We start from the raw sequence: 26,333 nt of genomic DNA, 5'->3' as shown, positions 1-26,333 counted from the left end.
GTAGATGGCCACTAGAACTGACAAGAATAGAATCCTAGTAGTTCTAATACGGCTTCTACAAGTGAGACATGGGCAAAGCTCAACTTTTCCCACAGAAGCACTCCGAATAGCAGAGCCAAGTGAACACTGTCTTTGATGGCTCCTGTGGAAACATTCAGGTGAATTTTGCGGTCTATGATATAGCACTATGTTTTAGTCAAGGATTTGTTTTTATAGAACATGACATGATAAGTTACTGTTAGGAAAGAAGTATCTCGCTGTGTTTATCCAGTGGTCTCAAGTAGCCCTGCTCACTCTGCCTGTCCCTGGAGTACTGAGTCCAGTTTTGTTTTGCTGTGTTGTCCTCTTTGTTTATTGAGGTTATTATTTACATACATTAAAATTTACCAATTTTAAACGGACAGTTTGATGCCTTTCGTAATTGTATACAAGGCGTAACCACCACCACCACGATCAAGATATAGAATGGTTACTCCGCCTTAAAAAGTTTTTCCGTCCCCCCTTCGCCCGAGTTCAGTTTTGAGACACTTGATTGAGTTTTACGGCTTTCTCTAACATCGACTCTCTGGATGATTGTAGGAAAGTCGCTTTACCTCTCTCGATGTGTTTTTGCTCTTCTAACATGAAGAATGTAGGCACAGATGTGTTTCTAGGGGCTCTTCCAACACTTTCAGGAGATGAGGGGGTGGGACGAGGGTGGGAATCTCAGCCTGGCGTCCCCATTCTTGATCTAGCATACGTATGTGGCAGACCCTGGTGGGTGAAAGCCTGTGGTGGATCAGACAGACTTAGGTTTCCATCTTCTCTCTTGCTCGTGTGTCATCTTTTCTAAGCATCAGTTTCCTCATCTGCAATATCAGGCTTATTAACAAGACCTATTTGTGCACCGTTGTGAGGATGAAGTGAGGGGTGGGGGCACCCTTAAACATTGGTTAGTCTTTTTATTATGGTATAATATAAAGTCACTGCATCCAACCATCTCCTCTAATACACGTTTACGCAGGCTGATTCCCGTAACCAAAACAGAAGCACAAACCACGCTCACCTATCCACACATCCAGCAGCCCCAGCCTGACTGACGTTCCATGACTCAGAACAAATGCGCATGCGTGCGTTTGCTTCCAAAGAGCCTCGCTAGGGGGCAGAATCGGAATCAGGAAGTTTTAACGCCTGTCGTACAAGCGCGACGTAAAGCTGGTCTGCTTTATGGCAACCTGCTTCCGCCGTAAAGCGCCGTCGGTGAGCCCACGTGAGTGGATTGACAGGCCCGCTTCCTGGTGGGAAACGCGGTGTTTGACGGTGGGCGAGCTTGACGCTTTCGCTATGGGCAAACGCGGGAGCCGGAGCCAGAGCCAGCTGCTTAACACCCTGACTAAAAAGCAGAAGAAGCATCTTCGGGATTTCGGCGAGGAGCATCCCTTCTATGACAAGTATGGAGGCGCATAGCTGGGGCCAGCGCTGCCAGCGTCTTTTCCCAGTGGGATCCGGCGTTTCCGGGTTTGGCCCGCCGGTCTCCCATGGGACAGTGACGGGGCTGCTCCCGTCTCTTCCCACGCTTCCCTGGCGCCCGCCGTGCTCGGGGTGGAGCCTGGCGGGTGCTCGGCTGGGGAGGATTCTGGCGGCATCCCGCCTGGAGACGGGGTTCTTCTCGGGTCTTCTTACCTTTTGTTGAGCCCTCGACTTTATGCTAGACGACACGCCCACTGTGTGGGGGCTGGGTTTTCTATGGTGAGAGGTTTTCTAAGATTGTTTTTGTTTTTTGTGTTTTTAAAGAATTGCTGGGTACCCTCGACATCACCGATCTGTCCAATTACAATGAGCAAACTGATGTGTCGGTAGTTGTGGGTTCCTCTGTTAAGTGTCCAGACTCTCGGTTGTAATCTTAGTGCTCGTCTCAGCACTTTAGGCCGCTTTATCAGCAGTTAGCGGGACACTCTAATTAAGAAATTTGTCAGAAAAGGTGAACCCTGAGAGCTTTTATTTGTCGGATTTATCTATCTTTTGGATAAGAGCCAGTTATTGTGTGACTCGTACTTGTCATGTGACCTCGTTAAACTTTTCATTTGTCAATTATCTATGTCATATTCTTAGAATCCCTGTTCAAGTGCATATGTAGTTTTTACATGACTATAGTTAGAATGTATTTATAATGGTATATTCTGCCTTTTTCACTTAAAGTTGTGTCATTAGACTTTTTCCTAATTGCTACATACTTGTAGATAAAGTTTAACATTACCTGTTTCTTCTCAGGGTTTCCAGAAAAGAAGCAAAACCACAGATTTGTCAACTGGTAATGCTTTATATCTTCTTTATAATAGTCGGTTCTGGGTTGTTACTTTTAAGGTTATATATAATAAGAAAGTTTAGCGACATTTCCACTCTTTCTGATTTTAGACGTAAGCTATTATTTTAGTAATATTGCTTAGTTTTGAATGCAGATGTCTGTTAAAATGCCATTGTGATAACTAATACAGTAACCAGAGTTTGAAACTGTCTTGAGGGATAAGCTTGTTAGAACCTGCTAAGGAGGCTTACCAGAGGGCTCTTGGTGAATCCTAACAGGGAATATCTTGTTTGCTTAACATAAAAGGAGCTGCAAATAGAGTGCAAAATGAACAAAGGTCCTGTCCCATTACAACAAACTCAAAACAATGACATTCCTTTGTTGTATTGTCATTTTCCCATTGCTGCTTTAAACGTACCAAATGTCTGACACAGGGGTTAAATCTCCTTATAACCTAAAGCTCTACGTTTTTAGTCAGCTTTCTTCCCATGTGGAACATTAGCAGTTCAAAGAAAATGAAGAGCTTCTAGAATCATAGCTAGATTAGCTATTTTAAATAAATTTGGTGCTGGGCTTGGTTGAATAGATAGGATTGCATATTTGCAGAAAAGCTAATTTTTATTTAGGAAAGTCTGAACCTCTTACGCTGTTGGTCTGATGATAGTCATAGGGTAGCAAGGAGAATAATATAGTTTTTGTTTTTAAAATTTGCATTTTCCTTTTAGTCAGAGAGTTCAGATACTTCAAGTTCTGAAAGTGAAGCAGAGAGTGAAGCAGAACAAGTTTCTGGGTACCACAAACTACTCGCCACATTAAAGAATGTTTCCGAGGAAGATGAGGAGGACGAGGAGGAGGAAGAAGAAGAAGAAGACAGTGTTGTAGATGAGGCAGAAATGGAAGATGAAGATGGAGATAGTGATGTCAGTGTGGAAGAAGAGACAGCAGCAGAGTCTCCTGACATGCAGGAGAGTAAGTGTGTTTGGTGTGGGTTCATCATCTTTGCCTGAACCTTAGATTGCCCCATGAGTCCAGTATCCTGTACCGTGTGAGTTGAGTGAAAGCACGTGGATCCAAGCAGAGGCTCTTTTATTTATTTATTTTTTTAAGTTTTTTTTTTATTTGTGAGGAAGATCAGCCCTGAGCTAACATCCCTGCTAATCCTCCTCTTTTTGCTGAGGAAGACTGGCTCTGAGCTAACATCTATTGCCAATCCTCCTCCTTTTTTTTTCCCCCAAAGCCCCAGTAGATAGTTGTATGTCATAGTTGCACATCCTGCTAGTTGCTGTATGTGGGACGCGGCCTCAGCATGGCCGGAGAAGCGGTGCATCGGTGCGCGCCCGGGATCCGAACCCAGGCCGCCAGTAGTGGAGCGCGCGCTCTTAACCGTTAAGCCACGGGGCTGGCCCTAAGCAGAGATTCTTAACTTTGTTGTTGGGTTCAATGATATCTTTGAGAATGGGAGGAAAGGACGGGACCCTCTCGCCAGACAAATGTAGAAATAACATTTTTGCCTATCATTTCCAGGACTTCATCAATTCTAGTTAAAGTTCCACTAATTGGGAGGAAAGAGAACATAATTTTGTTTTTGTGACGATCTCAATTTATTAAAGAGATTACTGTTCCTCCTTTAGAGAAACAAAGTTTAATGGAAGATAGACATAAAATATACAAAAATTTTCAAGCAGCAGATTTGTATTGAACAGTGAGGTATAAGGTGTTGAAGAGATGCCCAGTGGTCACACACTGCTGGGCTAAACGAGGGAAGGCTCCAGAGGTTGGGATTGGAAGCTTAAAGGAGCTCTATCTCACACTTCTAGGTGACGTTTTTCTTTAACTTTAAAATCTACTTTGTTGAGGTACGATTTACATACAATAAAGTGTACCCATTTTAAATGTGCAGTTCGATGAGTTTTGACAAATGTATACATCTATGTTATATCAAGATACAGAACATTTCCAGTACCTCCAAAAATTCATATAAATGGAAATGTACGGTATGTACCCTTTTGTGTCTGGCTTCTTTGGCTCCTCATGTTTCTGTGATTCATCCATGTTGTTTGTGTATTAGTAATCCATTACTTTTTATAGCTGGGGTAGTATTCCATTGTCAGTATTTCTGGATAACTTTTTATATCTCACTATCTTTTTTTTTAGTGAAGATGAACAGCCCTGAGCTAACATCCATGCCAGTCCTCCTCTTTTTGCTGAGGAAGACTGGCCCTGGGCTAACATCTGTGCCCATCTTTCTCTACTTTATATGGGACGCCGCCACAGCATGGCCTGACAAGCGGTGCCTGGGTGCGAGCCGGGGATCCAAACCTGGGCCGCCAGTAGCGGAGCGCGCACACTTAACTGCTACACCACCAGGCTGGCCCCTATATCTCACTATCTTAATGCCTATTTTCCTTACAGCTGTATTTTTCTCTGTACGTTAAGGTGTCACACATCATTCTTAGTATTTTAATTCATCAATTTTACTGGGTTAAAAGTTGATTGCCTCAGACTTAGGGTTTTCTTTGTTCTTTTTTGTTTCCCATTTTTCTTTCCTGTTTTAGATTTTTAAAAATGAAAAGTTCGTTTTTTTAATTACAAAAGTAATATATATTTTCTGTAAAAATTTTAAAGGGTAGTATAGTTAAAGCTATATCTGCACCACCTTGAGACGAACACCTTTAACATGTTATATAATCTTCCAGAATACTTTTTTATGGATATATGTGTGAGTACGAGTATGTACATATATTTGTGTGTATAATAGTCTCATGCATTTCTGTAACTTACTTTTTTTCTTTAATAATATACCATGGACCTTTCTCCATGTGTGTAACTGTGGATTGACATTAGCTTCTTAATTACATAATATTCCATTGTAAATGATACGTGGTAATTTAATTAGTACCCCACTGATAGAAAATGAAGAAGTCATTTTATCCAGTTATTTCTTTTCATAATCAGTGCTGCTTTGAACATCCTTGCATGTACATCTTAGCATACTTTGTTTAGTTATCATCTTAGAATAAGTTCTTAGAACTGAAACTAGGTTAACAATCAGCCTTAATTTTGAAAATTATGTCTTCCACCTGAATTTGCTTAAAAGTAAATGTTAGCAATGAATATCAGTGTCGATGTAGGTTAAGGAATTAGATTTTATGTGTCAACAGAAATATAATTATGTTTATGAGTAAATAATATTATGAAGTGTTTCTCAAAATTGCAGGTATGGCCTTACCTGCTGACCCTGAAGGAAAAGATGGGGACAGGCCCCGTGGCACATCACAAGAATCGCCCGAGGAGTTTACAGATGCAAAACACGAGTCACTGTTCAGCCTGGAAACCAACTTTCTCGAAGAGGACAGTGGAGGCAACTGTTCTCTGAAAGCATCACAAGGTCAGAGCACAGTATGTGATGCTTGAATTCACCAGGGGCTTACTACGGGGCTTGTAGACTAATACATGTTAAATCTGTTATTGGAATGAGCAGCAATAAAAACCGATAGTTTAGCAGCTAGATCTAGAGTCAGGAAAAAATTACTTCTCAGAGGTATTTTGTGTTTTTCAATGGTTAGGCAGTATTGGGAGTGGGGGAGCTGTTTAGAACAAACAGCTTAAGAATGATATCACGGGAGGCCAATTCTCCAGGCCTCACATTTCCGTAATTAGGGCCAGGGGGAGACTTCTGATTTTCTCCCCAAGCAGCGAAGGAAGAGAAAGAGGAGAAAATACTTTGCACTTTTCTCTCTACCCTTCATTTGCTCTTCTCTGTTGGAGCAATAATTTTCCAGATTTTTGAGACCCAGGAGCGCCTAATCGGATTGGTCCTTTTTACCAGGGAGTGCCTCAGAAGCAAAAGCTCTGCTCTGTCTCCTCAGCCTCTCTCAGCCTCTTGTCCATGCCTCTGTACAAATTGCAGTCGCTCTGACAAGGCCTGCCTATGGTCTCTGCTCTCTCTCAGGTCCAGTTTCTCAGCCTGTGTGTGGGTGGGCAAGTCAGGTTGGTCTCATTCTGTGTCCTGCCTGCCGTTTTTGGTCCAAGTGCCATTCTTCAACTCAGCTCTACCATTAATGAAGCTGAAATTTTAATTTGCTCATTTGGCTCATTTGGTTCTGTTGGCTGTTATATGGGAGAGGGAGAAGTAGCAGGTAGAATTTGGGCACAAACCCCATTCTGAACCATCAAAACTTGAAAACTCTGGAGGAAACATTAGGAAGCTTGACTATCCTAGAATTTCTCTGGTTGTTTTGCCTGTACAGATATGTTAGCATCTAGAATTCTTGTGTCCTATCATTCACTCTTCTCTTAGATATTTAGTACGAGGTGCTTTGCATTTGAAGGTTTACCATTTGGATCCTTGAATGGGTCATTTAACTTTACTTCTTAATGAGTGGGACTGGAAGAGAAGGTTGAGTGGCCAGCTCAGAGCGCTGAAGATAACCCCGAGTACAGGGGCTACCATTTGGATCATTTGTTCAACTCAGTTGACTATTGAGCCTTTCTATGTGTCCTGCAATGCAAGATAAGTCAGACATGGACCCTGCCTTCAGGGATCTTCCAGTCCAGTAGATGAGATGAGACATGCACATATATGTGTTGGGGTTGGTGGATGGGGGTGGGGTGGAGGACTGTCTTATAGGGGACCAGAGATGGCCTCTTAGTGGAGCCAGCACTGTGCCTGACAGAGTAGGATCCTGAGAAATAGCTATTTATTGTGAGTCAGGCAGTGACGTTAAACTGATATTATTTGGATGTACAAAAATGAGGTGAAGGAGAGGATAGAAGTTTTTTTTTTTTTTGTTAGCTTCAAGTGGGTATAAAGTGTTATCCTCTACACTTAATTTGCATTTCTCAAATAACTAATGATGTTTAATAATTTTCCATATTCTTATTGTCCACTTATGTATCTTCTTTATTAAAATGCCCATTCAAATATTTTACTCATTTTTTGGGGGGTTGTCTTTTTATTTTGATTTGTAGGAACTCTTCATGTATTCTGAATATAAGCTATTGGTCAGATGTATTTTTCATGAATATTTCCTCCCGGTATTTCGCTTGTCCTTTCATTTCCTTAACAGGTTCTTTTGATGAGCAGAGTGTTTAATTAATGATGAAGTCTAATTTATCTTTTTTTTCTTTTATGATTAGCCCTTTTAGTATGCTCTCTAAATCTTTTGCCTACTCCACCATCACAAAAATACTCTCCTATATTTCTTCTAGAAGGTTCATAGTTTTAGCTATTAACTTGAGACTATAATCCACCTTGGATTAAATTTTGTGAATGAAGTGAAGTAGGAGCGAGAGCCATTTCTTTCCATATGTTTATCCAGTTGTTCCAGCACCATCTATTGAAAAATTTCTGTCCCACCAAATTACTTTGATGACTTTATCAAAAATAATAACTGTATATATGTGGCTCTATTTCACCATTTTAAAAAAAGTTCAGTTGATTTATTTGTTGATCTTTAGGCCAGTATGACACTGCTTACCAAGAGTAGCTTTATAGTAAGTCTTGAAATCACACAGTTCTCCGGCTTTGTCTTTTGTAACATTTACCAGCTATTCTAGTTCCTTTATATTTGCATGTTAATTATAGAATCAACTTGTAAATTTCTAGACTATGTGTATTTATCTCTTTCTGCTTTCAGGTCAGTCAGTTTTTGCTTAATGTAATTTAAAGTTATATTTTGGGTACATTTCCAAGCTCTAGAATTAATTTATTGATATCTACAAAATACTTTGGTGGGATTGCTAGAATTTTTAATTAAAAGAAGGAAAACCACAGAGGCAGAAAAATTTGAGGGCCACATAATTAAAAAATTACATTGGAGAGGTAGATTGGAGGTGTATCCTGTAGTAGCCCAAATTTCAGACTGAGAAGTTTCTTCAAAGGTTTTTGAGCTGGGAAGTAATGTAATTAGAGAAATGCTTTAGGAAGATGAACCTGTGAGAAACTTTTAAGCTGTGGACTGAGAGAGAGGGTGGGAAAAGTACATGGGAAAAAGGATGAGTTAACATGGAGAACAGCATGTCATTCAGAGGGGAAGACCAGAAGATGCCTGCTGTTTCCTCCAAGTGTTCTGACATTCTTTATTTTTGAATTAGATCCATTTCTACAACATGTGAGCAAAGAACTGAAAGAAAAAGAAATTCAGGCTGTTGCCACAAATCCCAAAACTACCCACCAGCTAAAAGTAAGTGTTGCTTAGTCATCCCGGTCACAAATGAGGAAAGCTCTAAGTAAAGCAGTGCTCTTGGATTTTAGTGGTCTCCCCAGATGCATGGTACACAGCAGTGGTAGATAGTTTGATAGGGGAGCAGGACACAGGAAGGCTGCAGGAGCCTGGTGAGGCACAGGTGTGGCTAGAAAAGGCTCTGGGAAGCTGGAGTGTGGAGCCAGAGAAGATATGAGTATACACAGGTCCACCAGGGTTTAAACCAGCATCTGCGAGGGGCTGCCACATGACCTAAGGCAAATTAATCTACCTTTTTGATCTTCACTGTTCTCATCTGTTAGAGGGGGTCAATAATGCCTACATCAAAATGATGTAATTTAATTTACTGACTGATAGATAGAAGTGTTCAGTAAAACACTAGCTACTGTTGTTCATTTGTTTGAAATAACTGAGATAGGTTCACAACTAAATTACTCAGACATGGAGCAGTTTTGGCTTCTTTGTTTTTTTTGTTTTTTGTTTTCACCAGCTGATGTTGTTCATGAGAGTTTGTCATCCTTTATTTATTTATTTATTTATTTATTTATTTATTTATTTATTTATTTATTTGTGAGGGAGATCAGCCCTAAGCTAACATCTGCCAATCTTTCTCTTTTTTGTTTGTTGAGGAAGACTGGCCCTGGGCTAACATCCATGCCCGTCTTCCTCTACTTTATATGGGATGCCGCCACAGCATGGCTTGACAAGTGGTGTGTCAGTGCACGCCCAGATCCAAACCGGCGAACTCCAGGCCACCGCAGTGGAGCGCACGCACCTAACCGCTTGCACCACCGGGCCGGCCCCTGTCATCCTTTTTTAATTTAAATTTTTATTGAGATAATAATTATAGATGCAGTTGTAAGAAATAATACAAAGACATCCCTTATGCCCTTTGCCCAGTTTCCCCCACTGGTAACAACTTGCAAAACTAGTACAGTATCACAGCCATGAAATTGACATTGATAGAATCTACCTATGTTGCTCAGATTTCTACAGTTTTGCTCATACTCAGTTGTGTGTATTCAGTTCTATCCTGTTTTATCACGTGTAGGTTCCCCTGTCCACCACCACAGTCAAGATACAGAATGTTTCCAGCACCATAAAGGTCCCTCCTGTTTTCTCTTGTCCTTTTATAACCACACCCACCTCCTTTCCCTCGTTCTTAGTAACCACTAATCTGTTCTCCATTTCTGTAATTTTTGTCATTTCAAAAGTGTTATATAAAAAGAATCATACAGGGGCCGGCCCCGTGGCTTGGCGGTTAAGTGCGCGCGCTCCGCTGCTGGCGGCCCGGGTTCAGATCCCGGGCGCGCACCGATGTATGGCCTCTCCGGCCATGCTGGGCCCTGTCCCACATACAGCAACTAGAATGATGTGCAACTATGATGTACAACTATCTACTGGGGGGCTTTGGGGAAAAAAAAAAGGAGGAGGATTGGCAATGGATGTTAGCTCAGAGCCAGTCTTCCTCAGCAAAAAGAGGAGGATTAGCACAGATGTTAGTTCAGGGCTGATCTTCCTCACAAAAAAAAAAAAAAAGAATCATACAGATTGGCTTTTTTCACTCGGCATAATTCCCTGGAGATCATTCCAGGTGGCCAGTGTCAATAGTTCATTCCTTTTTATTGCTGAGGTCATCCGTTTTTTTTTTTGCAGCTGAAATCAGCAATTTTGTTACAGTGCAAAAATTCCCAAACTGGTATCCCACTAAATATTATTCTTTAGGATGCTAATAGATAGGGCTCAAAAAAAAATTGTTCCATGCCCAAATAAATTTGGAAAACTTTAAGTTAAATAAAGTGGAACAGAGTTCTTATCATAGGACTCATCAGAACCTTCAGTATCTAATGTTCATTGTGAATCGCTCTGAAGGGGATTAGGTTTTGTGGTATTTACCAAAGTTATTTGACCACAGAGCCCCTTTTTTTTCTAGAATGAATTTTGACTCCCAAAACCTATTCCACAGAACAGTTTGGGACACACTGATATAGTGAAGAGCTCAGATGTGAAGTCAGAAACCTTGGGCTCTAGCCCTCAGCTCTCTTCTCTCCTGGGTAAAGTTTGTCTGAATTATATAACCTCTCTGAACCTCGGCATGTCCTAAACTGTAAGAAGAGCCTTAGAGTATCTACCTTGCAGGGTTGTTCTGAGGATTAAGTGAGATGATCTGTAAATCATGGGAGGTCTTGGTAAATTATGAAGTACTATGTGAAAATAAGGTATTATAATTCATTTCTAACTTAACTCTTGATCTGTCTCTCCACTAGTGGCCTGTCCTGGGCCAGCTTGTCTTTTCATCCAAGTTTCAGAAGTTGGAAACATTTAAACCCCCGAAGGACATTGACTTAAAGTCACTTCATCTCCAGAAGCCTCTGGAATCTACCTGGACCAAGACCAACAGCCAGTTCCTGTCTGGTCCCCAAAAATCAAGTAGCCCCTTCACACCCCTCCAGAAAGAGCTCTTCTTAATTATGAATTCTTACCGGGACTTGTTCTACCCAGAAAGGACTGCCCTGAAGAATGGAGAAGAGATCCGCCACGTGTACTGCCTGCATGTCATAAATCACGTCCTCAAAGCCAATGCACAGGTGCTTGGCAACAATAGCAGACGCCGAAGCCAGAAGCTTGGGGTGGGTGACGATGATGACTTCAGGGACCAAGGGCTAACAAGGCCCAAGGTGAGTGGCAGCAGGGGAGCTTTGCCCTCAAGAAGGAGGCTGCAAGGCACTGCCAAATAGTTGCCTGGCCCTTAGCAGGTGCTCAGGTGTTTTAATAATTGGAATAATGAATGAGTCCACGAGTGAGCATGTTAGATGGGCCAGGTGGTGTCAGAGCAGTGCCACTGATGGCTCAGTGGACTGTTTCTAACAGTGAGTCTAACTGGAAACTTGTGAGTAGGAGGTGCCTCCATGATAATTCTCCTTAAAGATAAACCCTGAACATACATAAATAAAAAGCCATTATCAATCTCTTTGTGATTGCCAGAGCTGGATAGGACCTTAATGAGCCTGTTATCCAATCCCTACATATTACAGTTGTGGACAGAGACCCAGATTCATAGAGGGCCTTGCTAAAGAGAACCAGGGAAAGGGTAGCAGAGATGGGACTAGAACCAAGGATTCTCTTCATTAAGCCACATAAATATTTAACCCCTGGAAAACAAAAATCCCTATTTTTCCATTGTACAGTTATTGCTGCTCAAAGTGATGATTACATTTATTTGCGCTCATAAGCCTAAGCTCCAGTGGATTTGGGGCTCAATAGAAAATATCTTTTAATTCTGTCTGTACTTTTCATGATGTTGTGGAGCTAGATCTTGTGTTGTCCATCCCTTCTTCCCCTTAGCCTGTTGAAGGAGCCTCATCTTTTTAGATTGCTCTCATTGAGCTTAATGGGGTTCTAGGGTTTAATACTGATATGGCTCTTAGAGATTTCTTAATCCAATCCCCTTGTTTGATAGCTGGGGAAACCGAAGCCTAGACACTTGTTAGTGTCACAGCCAGGACAATAACTCAGCCCTCTTCAATTTCGGGCCATCATCCCTGCCCCGTACCAAGCTGAATCACTGCACCCCTTGGCTAGGCCTATTGCCTTTTTGGGAAACTACCTCAGAGTCTTGAACATCAGGATTATAAGATTATCTGTTTCCATTTAGAATTGAAAAAAAGACTAAGAGGCAGTTTACCCATGAATCACATTTAGAATTGGGTGAATTGTGCATCTGACTGGGGCTACTTCCATTGATTATATTGTTTCCAAAAGGGTAGTTAGAAATTAATCATTTATTAAACATCTGTTGTTTTTTTTTTCTCAACAGTTGTAACTTTAAGCATTTTTGGAAATGTTTGGCAAATTGAGTCCTATATTTCCTATTAAAATATGATCTTATTTCAGAAATGCTTTATCATCATTTCTGAAAATTTTACTAGGGAAGGTACTAGAAAAGTAGTGATGCATTAGTCCTTTTCCTTGCCAGCTTTATGTGTTTTCTACTTATTACATCTAATTCATTTATTTATTCAGCATATATTTATTCCTTGGGTCTTATGGATGAAAATACTGCAGCAGACAGAGATGAGTAATATTCCTTGCCCTCAAGGAGCTTGTGTGTTTATGTCCTTGGGTTTTTGCTAGTGGACACCTCTGTTAAAGGCATTGACTTATCTCCAAGGGATTTCCAAATACTGCTTGAGAATTGCCTCCCATGGAGCCATGAGATTAAAGTCCACAGGACATGGTGCTATGGGTATGAAGGGTGCTCAACTTTTAGTACTGAGCCAGGTCATGTACAAAGCAGATGACGTAGATATCCCTGGTGAGGTACCACTGCTGTACACAGGGCTCTTAGCTCCACATCCTCAGAGGCTCACCTCAAGCTGCCATTCCTTCTCCTTGCCCCACCAAGGCTGCCCATGCTCCCTCCACAGGTGCTGATAGTGGTGCCGTTCCGGGAAGCTGCTTTGCGGGTGGTACAGCTCTTCATCAGCCTCCTTGAGGGCGACAGCAAGAAGAAAATAATTGTAAGCAACAAAAAGAGGTTTAAGGGAGAGTATGGCTCAGATCCCGAGGAGAGACCACCCAACCTGAAGAGGCCTGAGGATTACGAAGCTGTATTTGTTGGCAACATCGATGACCACTTCAGGATCGGTAATTCCTCCTTGTCAGAACTGAGCCCCTGAGGGCCAGCCCGGTGGCGCAAGCGGTTGAGTGTGCGCGCTCCACTGCAGCGGCCCGAGGTTCACCGGTTCGGTTTCCGGGCGTGCACCCGCGCACTGCTTGGCAAGCCGTGCTGTGGCGGCGTCCCGTATAAAGTGGAGGAGGATGGGCATGGATGTTAGCCCAGGGCCGGTCTTCCTCAGCAAAAAAAAAGAGGAGGATTGGCAGATGTTAGCACAGGGCTGATCTCCTCACAAAAAAAAAAACAAAAAACTGAGCCCCTGAGGGACCTGAGGTGTGAGATCCACAGAGCTGGAAGCTAGAAGCCTGGAACTAGGCGTTCTCTCAGTGGGTCACTGACTCAGCCTCCTGACAGAACAAGGTTCTGCATTTGAGACATCTTGTCTGCCAGGAGAGAGAGTCTTGCCGTGGCTAATGGTGGGGACACTTGGCTAATGGGATGGAGCGTCTCTGAAGGCATATGTAAAAAGCACATGCACATTTATAACAGGACTGTCTGAGCACACCCATAACTGATAGCATGCAGTCAATGCTACAGGGGTTCTTGCGTGAGTTGGAAGTGATGGGCTGAGTGGGTGATTCTGGGGAGGCTGAATAAACTGAGCATCTGTGCATAATGGGGGACTTCCCTCCTGCCTGCCATGTAGAGTGCCTGCCCCTGCATTATCTCCACTCAGGACTTAGTGACTCCTACCCAACTTTTCATGTTTTTGCTTGGCTCTCATTCAGCTTCCATGTATTTGGTTGATTGTACATTGATAGAGTAAAGTTCTTGGAAAATGTTTATTAGTCACATATGTGCATTCACCAAACATTTATTAAGTACCTCATGTGTGGCAGGCACTGTTAAGAAACCGGGGATAGAGAAATAAAAGTTACGATTCCTACTGTTACAGAAGTGCAGCCTAATGGGGAAACAGACAGTATGCGATGAGAAGTGTTATGATCAGAGGATGCAGTGGGTGTTCTGGGAGCATTTAAAGCAAATCTCCCTACCCAAAATGGGCACAGGGTAGTTAGGGAAGGCCTCCTGGTGGAGGTGCCATGTGTACTAAGTCGAAACCTGAGTAGGATTTAGGTAATTACACATGGGAGTGGTCAGAGTGGAGGAAAAGGTTTCAGGCAGGAAACTGCATGTGCAGAGGCATCACGGCGACTAAGCCGGGCGCAGCCTAAGATTCACATAGGCTTTAGCATGGCTGGAGGGTAAGGTGCAAGGGGACCAGAGTGATGTTTAGTTTTAAACATATGCAGGTGTCCAGCAAGCAGCTGTTATATCAGTCTTGAGCTCAGAAAAGAGATGTGGGCAGGAAATATAAATTTGTGTGAAGGTGATGTTAAAGCCATGGTTAGTGAATAAATTTACCCAAACCTTTATGTGGAGTGAAAGTAGAACTTGCAAGTGAATCTAGGAATTTGTAGAATCGCTGTTTGGATCTGGAAAGACAGATAAGGACCAGATTAGTGATAGAAGCGGAAGTAAGTGTTGAAGTCTTGGAAATCACCAGTTTGGAAAGGACATTTCAGGGAGGGTGTCTTCAAAATGCTGCTTAACATTCATGACACGAAACACTAACGTGCCATTGAATTGGTAACCAAGAGCTATTGGTGGCCTTAGCAAGAGTCATTTCAATGGAGTCCTGAGAATCAGCGGCCAGATTATGGTACGTTGAGGAGTGAGTGGGAGATTTCCAAGTAGAGACAATTTTCTGGAGAAGTTTGACACTGAAGGAAAGGAAGATAGTGAGAGCTAGAAGGGACCATAGGTGCAAGGGAGGGATGATGATGATTTTAATAAATAAAGCAGTCTGAGCATGGTTATATGCTTAGGGAAAAGATGTAGAAGATACATGGGGAGGGGAATACTTGAGAGGGTGAAAGCTAATGGTTTGGTAATGACTGATGAACTTGGTGTGTACTTGGCTGTTTTTTGTAGGAGTGGCGATACTTCAGAGAAGCATCCGACTCTATGCCCCCTTTTACTCCTCGGACATCCTCATTGCCTCCCCTCTGGGCTTGAGGACCATCATTGGTGGAGAAGGAGAGAAGAAGAGAGATTTTGACTTTCTGTCTTCTATTGAGGTGCTCATCATCGATCAAGCTGACATTTACCTGATGCAGAACTGGGAGCATGTCCTGGTAATGCTGGTCATTCACATTTAGAGGGACAACATTCACATTTAGAGAGACAAGAAGCTCAGTGGTTAAGTCTTAAAGGATTGTTTAAGTCCAGATTAAAACTCAGTTAGTTTGGAAACAGGGAAATATTCCACGTTTTCCAATTTGAAAATGGAAAATTATGTTCCCTCTTCTACCCACAGATTGGTCAATTAACTATCCAAAAAGATAAAAATTCTCATCAATATTTCAAATCTCCAGAAAAGATTTCTTCCCCTTAAAGGTCGCTTCTGTTAATAGACCACTTCAGTGTGGTGAGTTGGTTGGTTGGTTGAAAATTCTCCTCACTAGGAACGTCTTTACCTAAAATGATTCCTCCTACCCTTTATGCTCATTCTCTTTGAGTCTTCAGTGGAGATGGGAAAACATTGCTCATGATTTCTTAATGTGTGATCTTGTTTTGCAAAGAAATGTAGGATGTCTTTATACCCCTACTGTAATTTGTGCTGTAATTTTTTTCTCCCTCTCCACATATTCTGCAGCGTTGTTGGTTTTAGGATTGAAAGACCGTGCTTTGGAACAATCCTTATCATAATAGGTTTGTTTTTTTAAGGCATATAAGAACTTACCTTGCCTACAACCCCAGGACTTGCAGGAAGTTTGGGGCAAATAAAGGGGAATACTTATTTATAAAGCAGGGAATAAATTTATAGTATTCATTACCTTTCAATGTATGTTACAAGGTAAAAATACAATTAAAATAGAAAAGACGTGTTGATGCTTGAGTCTTAGTCTTTAATTTGAGGAAAAGGCACCTGTAGTAGCCCTGGAAATCTCCTAATGTTTTGAGAACAGGTCATTGAAGGACAGCAGCTCTGTGTTCCGTGTCATTTCCCTTCTTGTCCAAATCTGGGACTGAGGAACCTATAGAGTGACCAGGGTGGCATTTCAAAAGTTCCTTTTAAAGGAATATTCCTATAGGTACCATTTTGATCCTTTTTGAAAGGTCCAAGAGGTGGCCAATTTTAGCTTATTTTCTTGTCTCGGGGGTGTTCATCTGACTATGGGCAAGTCAGTCACCCATCTGAGCCTTGATTTTCTTGTTGTAATTGGGGAGATGATAGTACATCCTCCATGGGGTTAAATAAGATGATAGACTTGTAAAATGTTAGTAGTGCTCAACAGGTAAGTGCTCAATAAATATTAATGGTAGTGTTATTTCTGCTCAAAGCATTTGATGAACCACATGAATCTACTGCCCTTGGACTCACATGGGGTGGACTTTTCTCGAGTGCGGATGTGGAGCCTCAATAATTGGTCCAAGTACTATCGTCAGACACTGCTGTTTGGGGCCCTACAGGATGCCCAGATCAACTCTGTGTTCAACAAGTACTGCGTCAATGTGCAAGGCCAGGTGGGTTCTCCTCATTTCTTTGGATCTTTCTGAAGCGTGTATTGTTTGGGTCATGAGGCAGAAGGAGAGGATAGCATTTGGTCCACAGTGGGGATGGCTTACCTCCTAATGTTCCATTGATTTCCTGGCAGGTGGCCTTGAGGAACGTCCCAATGACAGGCTCCATCAGTCACGTCCTGGTGCAGCTCCCACATGTCTTCCAGAGGATGGAAGCTGAAAACCTAGCTTCGGTGATTGATGCCAGGTAGCCATCCCTCCCCAGTCTCATCGGAGCCCTGGGGGCCACAGAGAGGGATTTGATTTTGGCATACAAATTTAGAATTGGATTCCATGTTGGTTTTATTGATTACCACTTACCAAATGAGATAGTTGAACCTAATCATGCCATTGACAGAGGAGGAAATTGAAGCCCAGAGAGAAATGGTGCCTTGTCCTAGCAGGGTTAATATTGTAAATTAGAGGTCCTTCCCCCTAGACTGTGGCATTTTTAAATTACATTACACTGCTTAATGCTGCAAAGTATCCCACATCAACAACTTAATTGTAAGCCCTTCAGGGCAAGAACTATTTTTCTTTTTTTTTTTTTTTGTGAGGAAGATCACTAACGTCCATGCCAATCCTCCTCTTTTTTGCTGAGGAATACTGGCGCTGAGCTATCATCTATTGCCAATCCTCCTCCTTTTTTTCCCTTTTTCTCCCCAAAGCCCTGGTAGATAGTTGTATGTCATAGTTGCACATCCTCCTAGTTGCTGTATGTGGGACGCCGCCTCAGCATGGCCGGACAAGCGGTGCGTCGGTGCGCACCTGGATCCAAACCCGGGCCGCCAGTGGCAGAGCACACACACTTAACCACTAAGCCACGGGGCCAGCCCCAGAACCATTTTTCTAATTCTCTGTATATTTTCCCCTTGTCTCCTCATTGTGTTTAGTCAGGGGACCTATGGTAGCAGAATGGTGCTTAGCATATGGTAGGTGTTCAGCAGTTTGTTGAATGAATGAATGAATGATGTGGTTATATACTTCCTAGAATAATTCTCTGGGATATGTTGGCATTACATCTGTCCTTTATGATGAATAGTGTTAGCACTTATTTTTTAATGTGCTTATCAAGTTTTATCCTTATGTAATCTCTTTGTGATCAAGTAAGGCATATTGGCCTCTTTGGGGAGGTAGAGGGAGACTGTGACTTGCCCAGGGTCATGTAGTTAGTAGTCACGCTACTGGCTCACCTCTAGACCATTGACTTTGCCCTTTGCCTTTTTCCAAATCAGGTTTAACTTCTTTGTGAACAAGATTTTGCCTCAGTATCATGATGCAGTCATGTCTCACACGCTCGTCTACATCCCCTCCTACTTTGACTTTGTGCGTCTCCGAAATTACTTCAAGAAGGAGGAACTGAACTTCACCCACATCTGCGAGTACACCCAGAAGTCTGCTGTCTCCCGAGCCAGACACTTCTTCCTTCAAGGAGAGAAGCAGTTTCTGCTCCTCACAGAGCGCTTCCATTTCTACAAAAGGTAAAGCAGTGCCAGGTTTCGAGGGTCGTCTTCGGAGGGGAAGATGCAGTGCAGATCATGGCCTGCTTCTGAGCACGTAGTAGGCTTTCTGGTGTTATAAGGTCCTCCCTCACTCTGCCTCCTAAAGCCAGAGAGTTTTGGGGCTGGACAGGCTCTTCTTGGTCAGTTTCCTCCCAAAATAGGCATTGTTGGCAAAGATTGTAGAAACAAATGAGTGGCTACAGTATAACCTGTATGTAGATCTGGAGGGGGTCCATACTCGGGACCCACTTAGCTGTGCTCGTACACCTCAAGAAAGACATTACAGAGCTGAACAGCTCTCGACAAGGACAGCTGAAGTGAATACAGGAGGGAGAGGGGCCTGTCATGGAAGCACAGACAAAATATTGGGGGCTATGTGGTCTGCAGAGGTGGAGAGTGAGCACAGTGTCAGTCTTCAGAAAGTTCTGGTGTGTCCTGAGGAGGTGAGCACACACTTACTTCCTCACCAAGGAGAGCCAGGACTCAGGGGCCCTTTGATGTTTGCAGGAGGCAAAAGGTGAGGGGCTTAGAGTTGAATATTTGAGGGTTTCAGCATTTGCTTAGCTTCTACACCATGTGACTTTGACAAAATAAGTTAGATTGGCTTTTTTTTTTTTTATTCTAATTAGAGTTAGTAATATTGACCCTTCTGTTATCTGGGATACTTGGAGCCCTTTGTGCCCCCAGAGCTCAGATATTTTATTGTTTTGCTATTGCTGCTGCCAAGTGAAAAAGCCTTTTTTAAACCTGTACCTAGGGAGAGAAGGGAATGGCATCCTATTACCTCTTCCTGATTCACAATAATGTCCAGTGAATGTATGTTCTGACTGTTTTATAATTCTCCATCATCTATGCTGATGAGGGGCACATTTTCTTAGAGCATTCCTAACATAGAAGCCAGCAATCTCCCGGGCTTTGGAGCATGTTAGATGATGCACCTTGGCATTGCATTGCCTTGTGGTTTATGCTGATATTAGGATGGTGCTCCCCGGACATGTTCTCGTTACCAGATGGGGAGGGAGGAATCCAGCAGCCTGCCGATGCACAGCGGGCTGGCGTGACATGAGGTATTCTGCTGACTAGATGATCTGTGGATGGAGAGTTGAGAAGTGATGACGTTTGTGTTTCCTGGGCTCCATTCTTGGCTACCCAGACAAGGCTCTTTGGCCAAAAAGTGTTAATGAATGCCTGCTTGTTGGCATCATTATTTGCTTTGTTCCAGTAAGTTGTTGTTTTCGTTCATTTTGGAAAGTGGTGTTTTAGGGGAGTTGGCACTCAGCCAGTCTTAAGAGCTCTTAGTTTTCTATCAGCTTGACAAATGAAAGCCAGCCCTTTAAGTGAAGTGGGTGGATTGGAAACCTTCCTAGTGTGATTGTCTATAGCAAGTGTGAATTAGGCTGGAATGAGGACTGCTCTCAAATAGCAGCTTTTCAAGGAGAGGGCGTGATGTCAAAGGACCCCTTTCTCTTAAGTCGGCAGGACAGTCCCCTGCCTTACACTGTCCATTTATTTACCAAACTGTTTTTGCCCCCAAAGTCACTTTCAAGACAAACCTAGCATGTACCGTTTGCCTTATACCCTGGACCAGGTTAATGGGTATTTCCTGCGTGGAAGGTGAATGGAAATAATGTTCTTCAGAGCTCTGTAACTGCTAATCATCTCAAGGTTTCCAACTAAAGAATTTTTTGCTTGAGAGATCACCAAGGCGACAATGGCTGTTTTTACCTTCAATGCCTTTGTGATTTGTTTTTGTTTTATTTGACCTTGGGAAAAGTACATGTATTTTAAACTTTAGTATCCAACTCTGAAGTTCTGTTTTTATATTCTCTGTGGAAATAGACAGTGTTAGAAATATTGTAGTTCATTTGTGAGCTAGCAAAAAGTTTTCAACCTGAAGGTTTGTTTTCGCTGGCGGAGATGAAACCAGTAGAATCCTAGAACTGGATGGGCATTTGGTCATGATGGACCTCCTGAGGAGAGGTTGGTTCACAGCTCCTTCACTGAGCATTATCAGCGGGTTACCACAGCAGGAAGGGTTCTCAGCCAGAGGGCAAGTCAGAAACTGTGGAGGTGGGATTTATGGTATTGGGAAAGGCTGCTGGCGTGTTTCTGAGTACCTCCTGCTCCTGTATAAGAATCCCCGTCTAGAAGTAGTAGACCTGGTCTTTATAGACCATACGGAGGAGCCAGCCTTTCAAGTCAGTTGTGCGTGCCTCTAACAGTTGACAGGTAAAATAGATATCTAGAATGTCCTTAGTTTTAGGTTCTGTCAGGGTGGGTCCCTGAAGACCCAAAGCATATAAAACGGAGGAGGAAGGCAGGGGAGAGAGTGCTGAAGATTATGGGTGATGGGCACTAACCACTCCTCTGAAGAGGCCCTGCTCACATTCTCTATTTCCATTGTGGGTGGATTGGGACTGAGATTTCCTTGCTTTTTAAGTATCATGCTTATTGGAGTTGGTTTTGTTGTTTTATAAATACTCTAATTATAAGAGTATTACATAGTTATTGTAGAGAACTTGGAAAATCTAGGTTAAAAAAAAGAAAATGGAATCACCTGTAATTTCACTGCCCTGTTATAAATACCCATTTAGGTGTATCAAAATTGGGATCACACTATACACATTGGGGTTTTTTTCCTTTTATATTAAATGTTTTATGTGCTCATTGAAAAAAAAGTTAAAATATATTAACATTTTGGTATATGTATCTGTATATCATGGATTTATTTTTAAGTTTATAAATATCTCTCTATTACATCCTCCCTCCCTCCAACTTTTTATTAGGAAAGATTTCATTTCAGAAGAAATTGTAAGAGTATAACAGTGAACATCTATAACACCTTTCCTGTAGACATCACCAGCTGTTAGCATTTTCCCACATTTGCACACGCCCATGTTCTGTCTCTCCTTCGCTCTCTCCACTTACATCTCTTATTTTTACTTCCTGAACCATTTGAAAGTAAATTGCAAGAGGCTTCGTGACACTTAACCCCTAAATCTTTCAGCATGTAGCTCCTAACAGCAAGAACGTTCTTTATCTAACCACAACACCATTATCATACCACTTGATGTTACTACCATAATATCATCTAAGATATAGTCTATATTCAAATTTTCCTAGTTGTCCCCCAAATGACCATTATAGCTGTTCCCCCCCAAGTCCAGGATTCAGTTAAGCATCATGTATTGCCTTTGGTTAACATGTTTAGTCTATCTTAGTAGTTCTCGAGCAGGGGCAATTTTGCTCCCCAGGGAACATTTGGCAGTATCTGGAGACATTTTTGGTTGTCACAACTGGAATGTGGTTCTAGTGGTTCTAGTGGGTCGAGGCCAGGCTGCTGCTAAACATCCCACAGTTCATAGGACAGTCCCCGCAGCAAAGAAGTATCTGACTCAAAATGTCAGTAGTGCCGAGGTTAAGAAACCCTGATCAAGAATAATTACCTTGCTTTTTTCTTTTTCATGACATTGACATTTTTGGAAGAGTCCCATCCAGTTTTCTATAGATTGTCCCACAGTCTGGATTTGTCTAATTGCCTCCTTATTATAATTAGATCAGTGGTTCCCAAACTTTGCCATACATTAGAATCCCCTTGGGGAGCTTTTAAAAATCTGAATGCCCAGGGCGTACCCCAATAGCAATTAAATCATGGTGTCTGGGGATGGGGATCAAGCATAGGTATTTCAAAAAACAAACAGGTGATTTCAATATGCAGCAAAGTATGGGGACCACTGATTTAGATTAAACATTGTTTGGTAAGAATTCCAGATAGGGGGTATTGTGTACTTCCCACTACATCTCATCAAGAGGCACATAGTGTCAGTTTATCCCATTTTTGGTGACACTAAATGTAATCACTTGGTCAAAGTGGGTCTGCTAGATCTCTCCATTGTAAAGATGGCCTTTCTCTGTAATTAGTAAGTAATCTATGAGGTGTTGACAGTCTATTGACAGCTTCCTAATTTTTTTTTTTGAGGAAGATTGGCCCTAAGCTAATATCTGTTGCCAATCTTCCTCTTTCTCTTTTTTCTCCCCAAAGCCCCAATACATAGTTGTATATCCTAGTTGTAGGTCCTTCTAGTTCTTCTATGTGAGATGCTGCCTCAGCACGGCTTGATGAGCATTGAGTAGGATCTGAACCCAGATCCGTGCCCAGGATCTGAACCGGAGAACCCCAGGCCACCGAAGCAGAACGTGCAAACTTAACCGCTGCACCACCAGGCCGGCCCCTGTATTGCATCCTTTTTAATGGTTATATAGTATTATGTTGTATGGATGTATAGTTAACCCACTGTCCTATATTAATGAGCATATAGATTTTTTTCTTATTTTCTGCTATTATATACATCCATATGCATAGTTGATGGCATGGTTGCCTAGTTATTTTCTTAGGATAAATTTGGAAAGGAAAACTTGTTAGCTCAAAGGCTGTACAGAATTAAAATTTTGCTATATGTTGCCATTTATTTGCTCCCTCCCATCTTCCTCATATCTTCTCTCCCTCTCCGAAATACACACACACAGAATAATATATACTTTATTGGCCTATTTCTGCAAAATCCCACTTGTTGCCAGTGACTTGATAGTCAAAATGATACCTTTTTGTCTTTTTCTTGCTTTTTTTGTTTTTTTGCCATTGTCAGTTGAATGTAGAGGCTGAGGTAAGTGGTCCCTGTGTCCAGGCACACCTCTTCTTCTGTTAGGCCACTAGTGAGGAGGTTGTGAATCTAGTCAGGGTTGGGTTGTTACTATAGTTACCTTCCATGCACCACAGACTTCAGATTCCTCCAGCAGACGGTGGGCTTCATGTGGGCCCCAGGGTGCTGGAGTCTTTTCTCAGTGTCCCGATCCCCTCTCAGCTTTCCCCAAGCCGTGTACTGTTGTGCCATAGGAGGGTCTCTCTCCACACTCTGGCCTCTCCCCCAGCAGCAGGCTGTTCTTGCTTGCTACTCCCTGCAAGGCTTGAGGTGGGGTGGGGGGTTCTCCTCCTGGGCCAGCTCGGTTTTAGGCAGGCCCTGTTCATTCTGGGCTTTGGAGATGGAGCTTTCTCAGGGTTCCTGTACCACCCACTATGGTAGCCAGACTTTGCCTTATATCTGTGAGGAGTCTTGGTGGGAAAGAGTTCTCACTTCTCCCCTGGTGGTGGCAGACCTCTGCTTATATCAGTGCAGGATCTCAGGCTGAACGGGTGTTGTGCCCTCTCCCCAGGGACAGACTACTGTTGCTTTTTCTTGGATTTCTGTCTTCTGGTGAGGAAGGATGGGGGTGTGGGGTTTACTGCCCCTCCCTTAGGGCAGATGACTTTTACTTCACCTGCCTTCTGCCCACCAGCAGTTGCCCTTTGCCTGGGATGTGGGATGGAGAGAGAGCTCCTGCCCTCTTCCATCAGCTTCAGGCTTTTGCTTCATATAAGTTATGGGTCTGGGAGGTGAGTGGGGTTTCATGTCTGCACTGCAGTGTCAGGTCTTCTGCCTTGCCTCCAGTCTTTCTCCGCGGCTCCCAGTGGACGCCTGTGGAAAAGAGCTCATGAGTGAATGTGAACTAAAGTGTCCAGGAATCCCAGGGATTCTGAACTGTCCCACAAGCCCACACCTGCCCTTTAAGAATTTGTTAAAAGTATAGCTGTTTTCTTCCTACCCACTTTCTTGGCAGCTGCCCTCTTCCTCCTGTGCTCTGCCAAAGGTGACATATAGTTGGTGTTTGCTGTCTTTCTTCAGAGGGGCTTGTCACTCTTTGGAATTCAGTCAGTAGTGGGCTGAAGCTGGCTCATACTGACTCTTGAAATCTGGTTGCATGTCTCTTCCCAACTCTGGAGTTCAGCAACATGACATTCATAGCTTGAAATTGGCCATAGTGGGAGTATTTACATCAGAGAAATTGGCAAATGCTTCAAATCAGCACCCTCCGTCCCCCACTGAGAGCCGGTTATTAAACATACACCAGCACATTGTTGAATCAGTTCACCTGGTTGCTTCGTGACATCAGTTCACTAGGCTCAAGAAAAGGAATGCTTTTGTAGATTATCTGGCTTTTTCTTATTAGCACGGAAGCAATATTCTCTTGAGTTTTCTAGATAATAAGCAGAAGTAGAACTGAATGTTTGTTTTGTTTGTTTTGATAGCTAGTGAGGTCGAACAGTTCATTCAAGTTCATTAGCCGTTAGAATTTCTTCTTTATGGAAAGGTGATGTTGAAAGGTGAACCAAGTAATGGATTGCAATTGCAGTTTGGAAGAGGAGGGTCTCCAGAGAGATTAGGATGAGCCATCAGATAAAAACACAAGGAAGGCTTATCCTCTGTAAATAAAAAAAAAATTCCTGTGGGAGTCTTAACATCAGCAATGTGTGAGAGAGTCTAACGGGGGAAATCAGAACCTTGTCAACATATAAAATCTTTTGTTGTGGGGCCTCAGAGGGAATGATTGACCTTGACCGGAACCATGCGAGGAGTCCCTAGGGTCTGCGCCCCCCACCACCACCACCGTGCACTACTGTGCAGCAGGGAGAGAAGTGCATAAGCTGTTGAAACTAATTGCTTTCCCATAATGCCTAATGGGTCCTCAGGCAGGATTTTGTAAATGGATGAACTTGGGACATCTGCCATGGAGTTAACATGTCTACAGAGTGACAAGAAAAGACTAATGGGAACGCGTTTATAGTTTCTACAGTTTATTTTAGTACTGGGTCTGACCTCATCTCCATTCCAAAACATTCTGTTTTGCGTGATTATAATTAAGATAATGTTAAATTGTAAGTACCTGCTTGTTAAATTTTCTATGTCAGATTTTTAATCCCAGTCTACTGTTCTTCCCCACCCTGCCCCAGAGTAGGCTCAAGAAATGCAAATTTCTTTTATCATTGTCTTAAGGCAAACACTAGGAATTCAAACATGTTGTCACAAAAATAAGCCCTTTCAGCTCAAATTAGAATAACCTGTGGTCTGTCTGTTATTGCCAGTATCTTCCTCCTTGGCCCTGAAGCAGCAGGAGTGACCTATGTCCCTGTGAAACTCTTAGGTAGCTTTTCCATAAATTTTCTCATGTAGACATAGTCTCTCTTTCCCCTTCTAACAGGTATACAATAAAAGGCATCAGAAACCTGATTTTCTATGAACTGCCGACATATCCCCACTTCTACAGTGAAGTCTGTAACATGCTGAGAGCCACCACCAGAGGCGAGGAAGCCGCCTGGACCTGCACTGTCCTCTACTCCAAGTACGACGCCCAGAGGTTGGCCGCTGTGGTTGGTGTGGAGCGGGCTGCGCAGATGCTACAGTCCAAGAAGAACGTCCACCTCTTTATTACTGGAGAAAGATGAGGATTTGTTGGACAGGAAATGCTATTGGGCATGATACATAATGCTTGATTCTGTGCCACTTTGACCCAATTCTGGACACTTGCAGAAGCGGAGGACTGCACAGGGAAGAAGCACCAGGCAGCAGCGCAGCAGATACTTCTGTCTTTTCAGGTCATGTGTCCCTGAAAAGTTAAATATAAACCAGATTTGGTAAATCCATCTTTCAGAGGTCAGGAGGGAGCGAATGGGACTCTGAGAAGTTGGTAGAAGGGAACTTCCACTTGTGAATCTTTGTGTAAGCCATAAATTCTTTTACTGGGATTTTACCTCTAATTTATTACACTTGATAAATTCTTTCAGATTTGCCTATTTTTGTTTGACACTTTCTTCAAGTAAGGCATACCTGTCGTTGCCTGTGAGAACTGGTTATGAGAGATTGGAATACTTCTTGCTGCTGAATATCATCTTAATTTTGGATCACACAGATTTTGGAAAACTGTTTTTCCTCAAACTTTTTTTAAACCTTAAATATTCTATTTTAATTCAACCTAGAGAGTATATTCATTCACTGATCTTTTTTTAACTCATAATAGTAAATGTTTTAGTTAACATATACACTTAAAAATCACGTTATATAAAATAACATTAATCTCTGTTTCAAGAAATAATTTTGTGAAACTCTTGATTTTGAAATATCCATCTTCAACATCACTGTCTTCATCATTACTATTGTCACTTTTTAAGTCATATAACAGACAAAAATGAAAAGAAAGTTGCACTTTTATTTTAAAATAGTCTC

General features: G+C 42.4%; 1 protein-coding gene across 2 annotated transcripts; it reads left to right on the top strand.

Moving 5' to 3' along the window:
- Positions 1-1,244: 1,244 nt before the first annotated feature.
- On the top strand, positions 1,245-25,903 carry UTP25 (UTP25 small subunit processome component). Of its 2 annotated transcripts, none has more exons than XM_004424865.3 (12): positions 1,245-1,430; positions 2,251-2,290; positions 3,010-3,253; positions 5,502-5,672; positions 8,381-8,469; positions 10,758-11,168; positions 12,918-13,137; positions 15,104-15,306; positions 16,517-16,699; positions 16,831-16,943; positions 17,971-18,216; positions 25,312-25,903. In XM_004424865.3, the coding sequence occupies exons 1-12, from the start codon at positions 1,324-1,326 to the stop codon at positions 25,553-25,555; spliced, it is 2,271 nt and encodes a 756-aa protein (XP_004424922.2). In that variant the 5' UTR covers positions 1,245-1,323; the 3' UTR covers positions 25,556-25,903. The 2 variants fall into 2 exon arrangements, with proteins under 2 accessions (XP_004424922.2, XP_087295664.1); XM_087439538.1 differs by lacking the exon at positions 1,245-1,430 and adding an exon at positions 1,470-1,728.
- The last annotated feature ends 430 nt before the right edge of the window (positions 25,904-26,333 follow it).

The sequence above is a fragment of the Ceratotherium simum genome, chromosome 2 (assembly GCF_057802395.1).
Source record: "Ceratotherium simum simum isolate JZ-2026a chromosome 2, ASM5780239v1, whole genome shotgun sequence".
Classification (NCBI taxonomy): domain Eukaryota; kingdom Metazoa; phylum Chordata; class Mammalia; order Perissodactyla; family Rhinocerotidae; genus Ceratotherium; species Ceratotherium simum.
This window is presented reverse-complemented; position numbering and strand designations above follow the sequence as displayed.

Excerpts from the sequence above, each read along its gene's own strand:
- UTP25 (XM_004424865.3), top strand. The coding sequence starts at position 1,324 with ATGGGCAAACGCGGGAGCCGGAGCCAGAGCCAGCTGCTTAACACCCTG. Across the intron at positions 2,291-3,009 it reads AACCACAGATTTGTCAACTG|TCAGAGAGTTCAGATACTTC; the intron begins GTAATGCTTTAT and ends TTTTCCTTTTAG. Across the intron at positions 16,700-16,830 it reads GCGTCAATGTGCAAGGCCAG|GTGGCCTTGAGGAACGTCCC; the intron begins GTGGGTTCTCCT and ends ATTTCCTGGCAG.